The sequence below is a fragment of the Lissotriton helveticus genome, chromosome 1_1 (assembly GCF_964261635.1).
Source record: "Lissotriton helveticus chromosome 1_1, aLisHel1.1, whole genome shotgun sequence".
In the NCBI taxonomy this organism is placed as follows: domain Eukaryota; kingdom Metazoa; phylum Chordata; class Amphibia; order Caudata; family Salamandridae; genus Lissotriton; species Lissotriton helveticus.
In genome coordinates, this window is record NC_136057.1 from 1,286,333,964 (window position 1) to 1,286,348,989 (window position 15,026).

The 15,026-nt window shown below is 43.9% G+C and overlaps 1 protein-coding gene across 1 annotated transcript in view; it reads right to left on the reverse strand.

Moving 5' to 3' along the window:
* Positions 1–15,026, reverse strand: part of SLC13A1 (solute carrier family 13 member 1) — a 328,809-nt gene that overhangs the window by 144,821 nt on the left and 168,962 nt on the right. Inside the window, exon 7 of the mRNA XM_078680827.1 lies at positions 4,473–4,511. Within this exon, the coding sequence (XP_078536953.1) occupies positions 4,473–4,511 (39 nt within the window). The remainder of the gene's footprint in view (positions 1–4,472; positions 4,512–15,026) is intronic.

The window sequence follows — 15,026 nt, forward strand, 5'->3', positions numbered from 1 at the left end:
ACGAGCACACCGTCAACCAGGTTGAGTGTAAACCATAAAGAGTGGGGGGTCTGTACAACTACTAATTCTTACAAAACTGAAAAAATCTTCATGGTGAACATCCCGAAACTGGGACAAAATAAAAGAGAAAGCTTAAGTTCACTGACTAACAAGGTCATACACTGGATACAGCATGTAAGGGGTTGTCGCTCTGTTATAAGGGAGGACATTGTGAAAGCAGTTAGTCACACTTCTTCCACAAATCCTCCAGATTGCATTGAATTAACTTTGCAGAGTGAAACCTTAGTCGACAATCTATTGACACTGGAATCCAGAACCTGCTCCCCTGACTATTCGTCCATTCAATTTAGACAGTCTCCCCCTGCTGGTAACATTATTAACCATCATGCACAACAGGTAAACAGAATAGGTAGTTCCACTCTCGAATGTAATGACTGACTGACTGGTGTGTACACAACATGCACTGACAGGGGAGTAGACCAGCTATTATCTAGGGAAAGTGACCCATTAATGACCTGGTCTTGTAGAGCTCAAAGTGGGCCGATTGAGGTCGTCCAAAATCTAACCTTAAATGCATCCGATCCTGTGGCTCGAAAAAGGTCTAGCAACCCTCGTACAGAGAATTGCACGGACCCAATAACCAGCCCTAAAGATTTTAAAAGGGATACTTTGTTATCATGGAACATTGCAGGAATTGGCCCCAAAATACTCTCTCCAGATTGGGTTGCCTTTATTGACCTCTTCGATATTTGCTGCTTTCAGGAAACGTGGCTGTTAAGTGCACAATATCGGGAAGGCTTTTTAAATTTTAATGTGCCAGCAGTTAAATGGGGCAAAAGGGCGCCCCTCGGGTGGCTTGACCATATGGGTCTGGCAATCATTAGGCATTAGTATTAAGGAACTCTCTACCAATAGCAATGATATTCAAGCACTAAGATTAAATCTGGGATCTTTAGGTAAAGTTGATATTTTTAACATCTATGCAAAGGGAGCAAGAGGGGGTAGGTCTCAAGTTTAACGGCTTTAGATGAGCTCCTTGATTCCCACTCCCAAGAAAGTAAAATAGTTATAGTAGGTGATCTTAACACAACATTCGAGCCACTTACTAGGGAGGATTGGCCCCTAACTGAAGAGGAAGTTGCCCAGTGGGGAATTCCTAAGTTAGAGCTTGTTCCCATAAAAAAAATGGAAAGAGCTGGTAATACAGATAAATTCTGTCTGCCTAGAGAAGGGGCTTCGGGCACCAAATGGCAGGACTTCCCGAGATAAGCTAGGGCTTAACCCATTTAATAACGGGTTTAGTAAAAGCAGGATTGATTATATACTCTTTAGCCTGAACCTCTGGCACACCGTTGATGATATGGAGGTGAGGGATCGTCTGGAAAGCGATCAAAATCCCTTATGTGTTTCTTTCAAATGGTGGCTGTCCGAACAAGTGTCCGCTAGTGAGGCTGAATAACACTCTCATGAGGTGTTCCCTACAAATAACATGAGACGACTTAAGTGGTCGAGTGTAGCTGAAGATCCACAGGCCTTGGATAAAATAGTTAAGGAGGTTGACCAAGCCCTAATAATGTTGCATAACACATATCTCAATAGTACAAGTATGGAGAACGTTACCCAGCATCATGATAGCCTATTTTTACATTTGAGAACTTATTTTCTAAAAGCCCACAAAACAAAGAAGGCAACATATCAGAATTCCTGTCGCTGGTACAATAGTGACTGCCGGCAGACAAGAGCTCTTTTAGGGTAGGTCATTAAAGGTGGCAATCTAGCCGCAGTACGTGCTGCTAGGCAGGCATATAAAAACTCCATGGCCAAAGCAAAACGCTCCTGGGATGAAAAGAGATGGCAGGACCTGAAAGAGGCCAGTAAGAAGAAGATAGTAAGCCCTTCTGGACCATTATTAAGTGGGACAGAGACTGTATTCATGAATCTCCAACTAAACGTGTTCCGCAGGAGGAGTGGATCAAACATTTTGGACCACAATATGCATGTAGCCCACTAGAGTTGACTGAGGGTGGGGCAAAATATATATTTTTTGTAGACGAGCCTTTCAATACCAATGATGTGGAGACAGCCCTTAGTGCTGTCGTTGGAGGGAGAGCTCCAATACCAGACTCCAGGAAAGGTACAAAAATAATCCCTGTGTATAAGAAAGGTGAAAAATCATTGCATGGGAACTATCGTCCCATTAGTCTGATTGACTCGCTCCAAAAAATATTGGGGAGACTAATTCTTAACAAGATCCATGACTGGGTTGAAGAGCATAGTATATTGTCACCCCTGCAAGCTGGTTTCCGTACTTACACAAGTACCATTGATCAGGTGCTCCGTTTTGTATTACTATAATGGAAGGTGGTGACTCTGGGCAAAGGCAGTATGTATGCCGCCTTTGGAGATCTAAAATCGCCCTTCGATATCGTCCCCCGCTCTAGGCTATGGACGACCCTTCAAGATCTAGAGCTGCCTGCTGAACTTTTGACGCTCTTGAAGAGATTACATGAGGGCAATTATGCAAAAGTAAAATGGGGCTCTCAGGGCCAGGTGACTGATTCCTTTCCGGTTGAGCGGGGGGTGCGTCAGGGATGCGTTATGGCCCCAACCTTGTTCATTGTGTTTATTAATGGGATAGTGGATTGTATGGCAAGGGTGAATACAGACGCCCCGGTTCTAGCAGGGATTAAAATCCTGATTTTAATGTTCGCTGGCGATACATTGATAATTTCGAAGACCCCGGCTGGGCTCCAAAGAGCCCTAATAGTATTTGAGGATTTTTGCTCCGCTTGTAGTCTCGAAGTCAATGTGTTGAAAACAAAACTTATGACATTTAATCAACATAAAGTTTTTAAAGGTGGCATTTTATAGAATAATCGTCCCCTGGAACAAGTTAGGGAGTTCACATACCTAGGGGTGAACATATAAAACAATTTAAAGTGTAAGCACCAGATTGACATCGGCAGTTGTCAGGGGCCCTACGCCTTGAGCACAACAGGTCTCTGACGAAACCTATTAGACCAGTGCTTCAAGTTTATGACGCTAAAGTGGTTAGCTCTGCGATGTATGGCGTAGAACTTTGGGGGTTAGAGAACCATTCAAAACTAAGCGTATCTGAAAATAAGTTCTTGAGAGACATTACCAATCTCCCACAAAGCACACCACTCTGTCCGCAGTTCTACGATCTTCGGAGGAAACCCCTCCATGATATTGCAAAGCTACGCACTGTGTTGTATTGGCATAGATTGTGGACAACACCGGAATTGCCATCATATGAAGAGGGTTTCATGGACATTATAAAAGCTGAAACCTTTTATAAAATTAGCTGGCTGTGTGGCGTAAAAGTTATCCTAGTTAAAATTGGATTGTCAACACTCTGGGACGCACCTACTACAGCTTGTTTTCCAACAAAGAATGCCCTGCGATGCATCCTCTTTAACAGGAAAATTCCTGGAGTTCAAACTCGTTTCGAGTTATGAACCATATTGGGACACTTTCACCCAACCTTTAGGTAGGAAGCTCTACTTTCAGCTGAGAGCGGGCACGCTGCCCCTAAGGTCTTTTACTTTGAGGTGGAATAAAGTATGTGAGAGTAATTGTCCTAGTTGTTTGGCCCCCAATGAATCAGTTGTGCATATGTTATTTGCCTGCCCAGCCTACGAAACCCCTCGCAGGGTATGGCTGAGACCTGTATGTAAACTTTTGGGGACAAGATGCAGTCTGGCATCTGAAAGAATACTGCGTATGATATTATACCTCATCTCCTACATTCTTAGCAGTTGCGAGATACTTAGGATGGATGTGGATAATTAGGTCATAGTCCATCTCTACTTAAAAATGTGCCTTTTTAAATTGTGTTAATATTTTCTTTTCTTTTTTGATTTTTAGACAACTGGATGAACTACAATATTTTAATGTTCCCCAACATTATATATTCCTATTTACAGTGTTTATTATGGATTTTTTACGAAATGTTTTATATAAACTATTTTAAGCTATGAATTGTGTGTTAGGTTTGACTAATTGTGAACCAAGAGATTGCTTTAGGAATCCATGAACTATTATGGGCACACAAACTGTAACTATTGACCAAACAGGCTTCTGTGTACAATTGAGTGACACTTTCACTGTAAATATTACATTTGTATGTGCTTTTATGACTATGTGACGAATAAAGCTTGTTTGGGTAACTTTTGGGGCCTTAAAATTCCTGATGGGATAGACAGTAAGAAAATCTGTCTCCTCGCAAAGATCTTTTCTTCTAAGGGCACTAGCTTATAGAATTGGAAACTATTAGTGAGCTCAAAATCATTTTATTAGATGCAATAGTTCCAAGCCTCATGAGTAACTAATATTGAATAAAGCCCAAAAAATAACCAATTTGGAAAAACTATGCTGCTTACCTTATGTGGCATCTGCCACACTTAATCATACCCACAAACGGTTAACTAAACTTTGGTTTACACTCTTACCTCGATGTGCTCATTGTTGAAAGAGCTCGAATCATGCACCTGCAAGTTGAACAAAATATGAAGATGTGAGTTCATTGTCTGATACAATGTCGTTGTCAGTGTAGACAGGTCTATTATTGCGTTTATTGACATTTATTTTTCTTTTATGATGCCAATAGAGATTAGAAAATGTTATAAAGTCAATTGCATGTGTCTATATAACTGCTGTAAAAAAAGGTTGACTCATTCAGCTAACTTCCACAACAACAATCAAACGCCAGACATTTTGCCTTCAATTAGATCAGCTGAAATCGTTTAAACACAAACAAATGTGTGATTTCCTAATATGAAAACAAGGGTACATAATTTGTTTCTTGGATGTAAAAACGTCTTGAGTCTGCACATTAAGGGTGTAATTTAGTGTTTGGCGGACAGCTTACCATGTCACAAATGCAGTAGAATACCCCCAATCGGACCGTTCACTCTCCCTATTAAGGTTCAAGAAGACTGTAAGCATTCTGGCGATGGAGTCCCCATTAACTATCTCAACAGAAAGCATCCTGTGATGGATCGATGGAGTAGGGGCTATTGGAGGACGGACATTACACTGTGCCCTGTCCAGGGTGGACATTTTAATTTTCTTTTTTTCTGCCCTTTACTGCCAGGTAAAACCTGGTAGTGAGGGACAGAAAAAAGCAAATAATAGCCCACACCTAGGAAAAAACTCTCTGAGTATGGGAGTTCATGCGTTTTTTTTTTTCATTATCAAACTCTCATTTACAGAGTTAATTTCTGAAAAACAAAAAGTTGGTAAACGTTTGGTGCATGACCATCAGAACCAATGGCACACATCCCCCAAACATTATGTACATTGGCAAGGATTGCCATGATGGCAGATTCTATCCAGACACAGACACCACTGCTGGGCTAACGATCATCTCTAAATGTGGTGAATGGTAGTCCTAAGGGTGGCGAGTGTAATGTTCTTGTCCTCCTTGATGAACAGAGTACCATCCTTAAACTCTAGGCCAGGCCCTTAGCTACCAGTAGATTCCAGATGCCAAGGCTCTCTAAAGCAAAAGCCTAGTCACTATTACTCTTTACAAAATAGGGAGCGTTAATAGTTTACTTACCATTGCCCTGTTTTGTCGGAAATGTATCTCTCTGCTCCCAATTGCTTTGTGTTGATCACATCAATTTACATTCGTTTGTCATTAACACTGAAACAATACCGCGTACAAAGCTGTGTGCTGTTTCTCTTTCCTAAAGCAAATTCTTTTTTTTCCTGCTGCCTTGATGGCCCTTGAGATGAAAGCCCTCCAACCAAGAGCAGGAACTAAGAGAGACAAGTAATCCATCCAATCATAGGGAAACAACTGAGCGAAATCCCAAATTATGTAGTATTGTATTTAATGCTGTCTGCTACAACGGTGTGTAAAAGGACAGCAAAAAAAGGAGAGGCGGCGTAGCAGCCCCTATACTTGTTTTCACAAATCATCCCTTTTACAAAGAAGAGATGCTCACCTCTAGAAATGGGGTGCCCATGGGCAACCCAGTCTCATGGATTGGGAGCTCATTTAGCCCCCGGTACTACCGGCTGATGGCTGGAGCAAATGCTACTCATCGCTGTCAGAACTTAGGCTTTTCTTTCATTTCTATCAATTAATAAATTAGACCAGCTATCCAGAGCCCAGCTCCACTGTACTCCTTTCTTTAACAAACTGCCCTTGACCTGGGTTGGTATATGGTAGATGTAGTCATATGCCTCTTCACTTTACCTCTCAGCACGCTTGCGCTTGGTGATTGACACCATAAAAATGGAGGGAAAATGTAACTTGGTTTGAGTAACTTGGAGAAAGACAGGGTCCTGACAGCACATTCCAAGCTGCCCATGTTAGAAGCAGGTGTTAGACAGGCTGCCTTATTGTACCCAGACTCAAGTGGGAGGAGACTTGGACTTTCCTACCAGCTCCATGTTAAAGTTGCAAGAAGCCCACTAGGATCACTATCCCCCACCTCTAAACTCACAGGAAGGTTGGTGGTTGGTTGGTGGGCTGCTCTTGGGGGACTCCCAAATATCCATTAAGGCCAGACAACACCCCTGGGTGTTGCTCAGTTAAGTTCCAATTACAAGAGATAAGTGACCTCTGCTCACTGAGACTTAACCCTGGTTCGAGTGGGACAAACTACTCTGGTTCTCTCAATAGACCCAATAGACCATGACAGTTCCCAACCAGCAGAACGGTAAGGGAATCTTTGGTTGGAATTATTAGTCCCATTTGGATCAATTTATATAGAAGAGGAGATGCCATTTTCCATGCGCCATTGAGTCAATTATCCTCTCACATTCTGAGAGGAGGTCTTGGGAGTGGTTTTGTGGGCATTTATCGTCCCATCACACACTCTCCTCCCAACAGATAACTCAAAGCTCGACTCACCTGATGATAAAAGCAGATTTCATTGGAATTCTTATCCTCTAGCCAGCATGCAATATCTGTGCATTTGCTGCCTCATGGTGGTTGAGTCAGCCATCCATTTCTGATACTGTGCAACTTTCCAACTAAGGCGCATCTACCTTTCCACATCCCACCCGCACCATTACCTTCAGATGACAAAAACACAACTCTGTAGTCAACACAAGTGGTTCTTTTCCTCCCTTTATGGCCCATTCTACAGGAGATCGGATGCCTAAGGAACCAGTAACCCTTGCCACGGCCGCACCAGACTTTTATTCAACCAGGCATTTCCCAGGTGAGCTCAGGAGGCTCCTGGTGCCTCCCCGAGCATGAGGCATGGAAAGGGTTCAAGAGAGAAAAAGAGAACGAGAGAGAGAGAGAGAGAGAGAGAGAAAGCGAGAGGGGGAGAGAGGGAGGGAGAGAAAGAGAGACAGAAAGGAAGGTGAAGGTAGAGGGAGAACGTTCAGAGAGGCAGAAGAGAGAGAGGAGAGAGAAAAGAGATTAGGTGGATGGAAAGAGAGAGATTGTGCAATGAAATGATGGGGAACGGGGCTGGTTTGAGCTTCTTTTGCCAGAGCTGGTTTTAGTTCCCCAGTCCAGCCCTGACCCTTGCGGTGTGCTGCTTTCCATTAAAGCTCACCTTCCAATCTTCCCCATACTCCCTTCACCTAGTCAAATTCCTAGAAATAGCTACCAAGCCGACCTGATGATCCCTACACTCAATGCTGCTCTGCCAAGCCCTCCCATGAGCCCTCTAATAAAAGCCCGCCCTACCCAGCCATCTTACGGTTTTCATATGACGATAATTTTCAATAAATGCAGCAATACAATGCTACGGTTACTACTAGAAGGGCAGGATTGGCCATTTATACCAGCAGGCATTTCCCCATGGGGAGGGGAGAGAGAGCGAGAGTCTGATTTGAACATTTTCATCCAGAGCACCTTGTGGATTCCAGCCCCTGAGTACAAGGAGACCAGGATAAAAAGACGAGAATACAGTTGCCGCCCTGTTGGAATCTGCAGCGCTGATTCGCCACATGTGGGAAAGGTTGCACATTGATTTTTTGTAGTAACAGGAACATTTAAGGATAGGGAAAAGAGGTGTCAGGTTAAGGAGGGTGCATTATCAGGGATCAGTGCCGTTGAGGATTGGAGCGAGACACGAGTATAATGTCAAAACTCGCTGCTGAAAACTTGCCCTGTTCAATTGGTTGGACTCTTCTATGACTTGTTTTGGAAGTGAATGGTGCTATGACGTCATGCAGTGGGTGTGCATTTCAGTGATGTCATGGCAATGCGCGTAGCATCCCATGTCAGTTTGGGAAAAGCTCTGTTCTTGAGTCTCAGCTACGAGAATCTACCTTGTTGGAAGGCTGTGATGTTACACCAGTGAATGTACATAGTTGTGATGTCATACCAGTGGTTATGCTCTCCTGTGGTGATATGTCAATGGTTCTACACAGCTGTGCAGTACAGTGGTGTCATAGTGCATTGTGTTGTTGCCATGCCAGTAGCCAGCTGTACACAGATGTGATGTCATGCCAGTAGTTGTACACAATGTTGAACTAATACCAGTGGTAGTACACAGTCATGGTGCCATGTCCATGGTAGTACTCTGCTGTGATGTTATACCACAGGTTGTACATAGTCAAGCTATGCCAGTGTTTGTACACAGCTGTGATGTCTTGCTGTCGATTGAACACAACTGTGATGATATGCCAGTAGATATACACTCCTGTGTTGACATGCCAATGTTTGCGCACTTCTGTGATGTCATAAGTGGTTGCATACTGGGTGCCCTCGTGTCAGTGATTGTATGCAGCTAATACGTTATGCCTGCGGTTGCACACTGTTGTGATGTCATGATGGGGGTTATACACTGAGGTCATGCCAGTGGTTATACACTACTGTGACATTACGTCATGGGGTGCACACTGTTGTCATGACAAATCCGTGATATTACATTTCAGTGAAGTCATTGCAGTGGTTGTACACTGTGATGATGTAATACTTCTAGTCTCAGGACCGTGATAAGACCCCATACTGACACACCCTGTTCCCAGTGTGCAGGTGTCTGTTGTTGAGTCCAAGCTGGAAGCCCTTCCTCATTGGAGTGGGCACAGCCATCCCCCTGCAGACTCTCTGACAGGTTGTTGCATGTTCAAGCTCCGAGCAGGCCAATCACACCCACACGTCAGCCTTTGTTTCTGTGAGTGATTTGTTGGACCTCAGCCCTGTTACCCAGTGTTGATGTGATGTCAAGCTTGGAAACAGCAATTCACCATGTGATGCTAGGTGTGTTCTTCGTTCTGTGAGCATCAGGAAAGGCGCCATGCACATAGGCGAGGGGAGGAGCATCCATTCAAGGCTCTTTCTGCTCTATCAGTAATGAGAGCTTTAGGTCACTTTACACGCAGAGTGCAGCTCGGTATAGGGGCAGGGGTGCCCACAGTAGACCACGAAACGTGAGCTGAGAATCATGTAAATGACAAATGACTTTCATTTCCTGAAGCAACATAAACTGATCTTGAAAAGAGTGAGCAGAATATCTGACCCTTAGGCGCTGCAGTGCCCATTATCAGAGGTATGGGTCTGATATCTCAGGGAGACTATATGAATGCTGGGAAAATGTATTTATTGCATAAGTTAATTAAAACCATTTCATAACAATAAAGCCATTAAAAGAACACAACAAGGATCAAAAACATTTAAACCTCAAGATAAGTGCATTGATTATGTCCTAACGTTTATCTCTCGGCTTTCCCACATATGTGGCTGGTCCCCTATGAGAGTAACAGCCATCTCACTCCCCGCATCCACTGGGATTATTTTGTTACCGTGCCCATTCGTTTTTTAGGTCTCGCGACCTATCAATGCGCGCAAGCGCATTGAGCGGAGCGAGAATTCATGTCGGCAAAATCCTCCTCAAACCACGGGCTTTCAGCCGCGGTTTTCTTTAAGTTCACGTGAATCACGTGATTAAACAAGCACGCGCATCGGCAGCATTTCTCCTGCACAAGGCTCGCAAAAGGCTCTCCTCCCTCCCCACATCAAAGGCATCAATCACCCTCCCACAGGCTTCCCCAGCACTGCACCGCCACCTGCTTCACGGCCAGGCCATCTGTTCCCTGCCAGACCTCTCACACCTCCGTCACAGCATGCCTGTCCGTCTTATTTTTTTTTTAAGGCTAGCCTTCTCTCTGCTCTCCCCTCAGGTGCCGTGACATACTTCAAAGGCTTATCACTTCACACGGCCGCAGGCCGTGCAACCAGAGCACTTCAGTTGGTGCGCAGCCCCCCTCCCAGCACTGCCTTGGCCGGCCGCAGGCCGGCCTTACATTCAGTTTCCCCGTGTTACCTAACTAGTCTGCTCAGTCATTTTTACTATGAAGGCTTTCATTGTCTGCGATGTCTCCTCAGTTCTTCTTTTTTTTATACATTCAGTTTCCCCGTGTTACCTAACTAGTCTGCTCAGTCATTCAAACGGAATGTGTTTCCGAGCCAACATAAGTGCTGTTTCCACACTCCGAACTCTTAGTCTTCAAATATACGCACAATTTATCTTCTACATCTTGATTTCTACATCTTAAAGCTTCTAGCGAGAATTCCCATTAGAAGTACATCTGTTATGACAGCATAAACAACACACTTCAGCCCGATGCAGTAACTATCGAGTAAAAACGTATTTGGCTCCTGACGACCATCTCAAGTGAATTATCAGCACAGACCACTGCTGTTCTTCAATCTCCTCGCTCAATCTCTCTCCCTCCCCAGCCAGCTTCCCCCAGGCCCCTGCTGCTTCACACCCTCATTGCAGCTTGGCCCCCTCCCATGCCCGCCGTGTCGCATTTCTCCTCCCCCCTCCCCTTCTCTGCCTTCCCTCCGTTTTGTTCACATTGCAGCTTAATTCATATGGGAAACGAAAAATAAAGCGACCATTACCAAATAACATTAAGTCATGAGAACTGCATTAGCCCAACAATACAGTTTTTATTAAATACACCAATTGCCAAGAAGCGAATCATTGAACGAACCAGTGAAACATTTCTCATCAGCCGGATCGGTTGCCACAGTAGGAATGTAAAAATATGAGGGCCAATGTTAACTGCTGCATGATGTAGTGTAGCCCTCATGTTCCACATAGCATTTGGCAAGCGCGGCGCTTCACGTGCTTGTAGTTACGGCTCATTTCATGGAAACAGAACCTAAGACCACAGGGCCTGAATTATTGATACAAAATTAAAGCTTCTAGCGAGAATTCCCATTAGAAGTACATCTGTTATGACAGCATAAACAACACACTTCAGCCCAATGCAGTAACTATCGAGTGAAAACGTATTTGGCTCCTGACGACCATCTCAAGTGAATTATCAGCACAGACCACTGCTGTTCTTCAATCTCCTCGCTCAATCTCTCTCTCTAAATCCATTCACCCTCTCTTATTTTCCCTCTCTCTACCTCCCTCTCTTCCGACTAGAAGCACCCCTGCGCCTGCTGCAATTATCATCGGGGAGCTGGGGGCGGGTAGCTAGAGACAAGAGGACCTTCTTCTGTTTGCACACAGTTCTTGTTGTTCCTTCGCACTGTTTTCTTCAAATAAGCGGTTTGTGGCCACCCCATTCCTAACTCTTAATCTTTGACAGCCTTCCCTCCTTCCAAATATTTGTTTTAATTATAACTTCCTGCCAATACAGGGCAAGTGTTCGGAAATAGAAAACACTGTGAAATATGCAATGACACAGCCCAATAGGAGCTTGCAAAGAAAACTGCTGTTTCTGCCTATTCCAGCAGGAAAGGAGTTTATACAGCGAAGACGAGCGAGGAGGCAGGATTCCGTGGTGTACATTATCTGGCATAAAAGCGGCAGTCATGCGCGGGCGTCGGCGCGTGGTGAAGCAGCAGACAGGACAGTCCCCGGCCTTCCTTGAGCGGGAGGTGATGTGCAGGCGCTCGCGCAGCCACCAGCTGACTGACAAACTGGCTGACGGCGCGACAGTGCCGGGGAGGGGGCACCGCACACACTCCGAGGGACGGCGGACATCCGCTCTGCGCCGGCATTGGCAGTGCAATCTCGGTCACAAATTCCTGCAGACTCATGACAGTTCTATTACAGTACGGGGCCCGCAGCTCGAAAATATATTATAGCACTGAAAGAGGAGGTTATAGTTTACTAGATGTAATAATATGAATATTTAAATATGCACTGTTCAATTCATTACATTTTTTATGTTGATTTTGCTGGTATTGCGCATACTGAAGAATTAAATCGGTGCTCTGGAAGGGGCACAAAAATGGTATAAACTTCGAATGCAGTCACCGGAAATATAGCCGGACTGAACAGTACAAGCTGATAGGAGACGCCGGTAATGGCGACAAGTAAATAAGAGCTTGCATAACTGTCGAGGGGGTCTACAGAGTTACAAAGGTCAGGACCCCGTCCATGAGCTGCAATAGCTAAGAGGATTCATATGTAGTGCCCCTAAGACACTCCCTGAGCAAATCACACTAACAGAAGTGGCATGCATTAAGTATAATAATATAGACAAAATAGGACGGCCATAAAAGAGGTGAAACATGGGCCTGCAGAAGAAAGGGACGAGTATCTTCAGTAATACCAGTGGAACTGTTTCCCATATGAAATAAAAGACAATCATTTGCAATGCAATATGTCTCGCATTTAAGTGAGTTTGAGCTATGGTCATTGTAAATGACAATGCCTTTATTTATGTTTTGGTTTTTAAAACAAAAATAAAAGGCATTGTTATTTGCAATTGTAATAGCTTCAACTTTCCTACTGCGAGACCTATTGGCAACGCCAGTGCTTGTTTTAAATAGTCCAGTATCAATTTTTGGATCTTGCGGGGGTTAGACTGAGGGGTCGCTCTCGGGTACATAGCGTCTCCAATCAATTGGAAAAATCTTCCACAACGGGCAAAGATATAAGGTTCTTTTTGGGTGAAGCATACTGCAGAGGCCTCATGACACGTGGTTGCTTTTTCTCTCAGGCAGCGTTCTTTCAAAAGAAGCCTCCTTTCTGTGGCTAAAGACGGACAGCAGCACAAAAGATGAAGCCAGGATTTGTGATTGAAATCACCCAGTTGGCACGCTCCTTCTGTATTTTGGCTTGCCCCGGCCCTCCCAAAGTCCAAAGTTGGTAGTGCCAGCAGTCGCATACACATGATCTCTCTCTTGGCTTTGAGATTGAGCAGGACAGTAAGGTAGGGCTGAGGTTTGTTTATTGTGTATGAATCATTTAATAGAATCAGAAAAGGTAATGTTTTTAATGTGGCCTGATCTTGCTGGAAGGAGACTAGCTGAATTTATTTATTAATGCGCGATTTCCTAGGGTGTGTTTGAAATGCAGGGGAGATCAAGTGCTAGTTTGTTAATTTTCAGGGAGGTCATGGCTCTCGTAAGCTGTCCATGGTGATCCGTTTTTTTTTAATATGTCTCTAAGGCGGCTCTTTAGGAAATCCTTTGGCGATTTTAAGATTTTAGAAAATCAGCCTCTAGAATTAGGGATTAGGGGGCAGATGTATCAAGATTCCATTTTGCGATTCCTAAATAGCGATTTTTAAGGAATCGCTATTTAGAAATAGCAAAATGGAATGTATGAAAAAAATCGCTATTTTTTTGCGATTCCTTAATCTTCCTTATTTGCGAATTCGCATTTTGCGAATTCGCAAATAAGGAATAATTTCCCATGCATTCCTATGGGCCAGGAGCCCCATAGGAATGATTGTGAAGTAATTCTCAAATTGCGAATTCGCAATTTGCTAATCGCAATTTGAGAAATATTTCAAGGGTGCAGGGGTGTCTGAAAGACACCCTGCTGCACCCCTGAAATGTAAATGTGTGTACATATGGCGCACATACATGCTCGATGGGTATGTGTGTGTATCACATGCCACCATCAAAAATGCCAAATTGTGCATTTTTTGAAGACTTCGCAAATTACCATCAACTACAAGTTGGTGGTAATTTGCGAATTCTTAAACAAAAATCGCATTTCAAAAATGCTACATACATAGCATTTAAGGAATCGCAAAATTGTGATTCCTTAAATGCTATGGCAAAATAAGGAATCGCAAATTTTTGCTATTACTTATTTAGCGAATTTTTGATGCATGCCAAAACATGCAAAAAGGCCTTTTGCGATTCGCAAAGGCCGAAATTCTGAGAATTTCGGCCTTTGCGAGTCGCAAAAGGCTTGATACATCTGCCCCTGTGTGACTAATCCAAGCTCCAACCTGAGTCTTGCCCTAGATAGATGTTTTGGAAGTTGAAAAATATTAATATAGGCCACACTTTGCACCCGCTCTAGAGTTTCCAAGCAGGCTCCAGGAAATGCTTAGTGCCCGTACGAAAGACCTGGGAGAAGAGAAGCTTATGTGACCTACCTGATGCCCAATGCTGAGGGGATTTTTAGCTTGTTATTCAATTTTATCAGCCCATATATTATGTCAGTTGATTTTTTGGTCAATTCCTTTTTATGGGCGGTTGGTCTTGCTGTTTCTGTAAACCAGACCCCCAAGTACTTATATTTCTGCACTGAGTTAATCGACCTAGGGCCTATATTCCATGTGATGGGGTTTTCTTGTATGCTTTTGCCTCCCTATTGTTATAATCTTGGTCTTTTCTGAATTGATGGTAAGAAAGTTTGCTGTGCTGTATTCATATAAACTGACCAAGGCTCGTTGAAGGCCCACTTTAGTATGGTCCATAATGACAATGTCATCTGCATACTGCAGAAGTGTAGGGGACAGTTGCCTAGTCAAGGGAGGGCCAGGCTGCTGTGGGCGAGAGCTTTTCCCATATCTCCAGTGTACAAGTTAAAAAGGAGGGGTGCCAATACGCAACCTTGTTTATGACCTCCGGTCGTACTGATTTTAGCAGCGAGGGCTGTGGGGCCTGTTTTCACCTGAACCCAAGTTTCCGAATAAAGGGAGATTATGGCTGTTAAAAGTGAGGATGAAATGCCCCAATTTGCTAGTTTGTTCCACAATAGTTGTCGATCAACCCTGTCAAAAGCTGCTGTTAGGTCGACAAAACAGCAGAAAAGTGGTGGTTGTTCTGGCTGAATAGCTTGGTGACTAAGGGCCGATAAAGCAGTTATGTT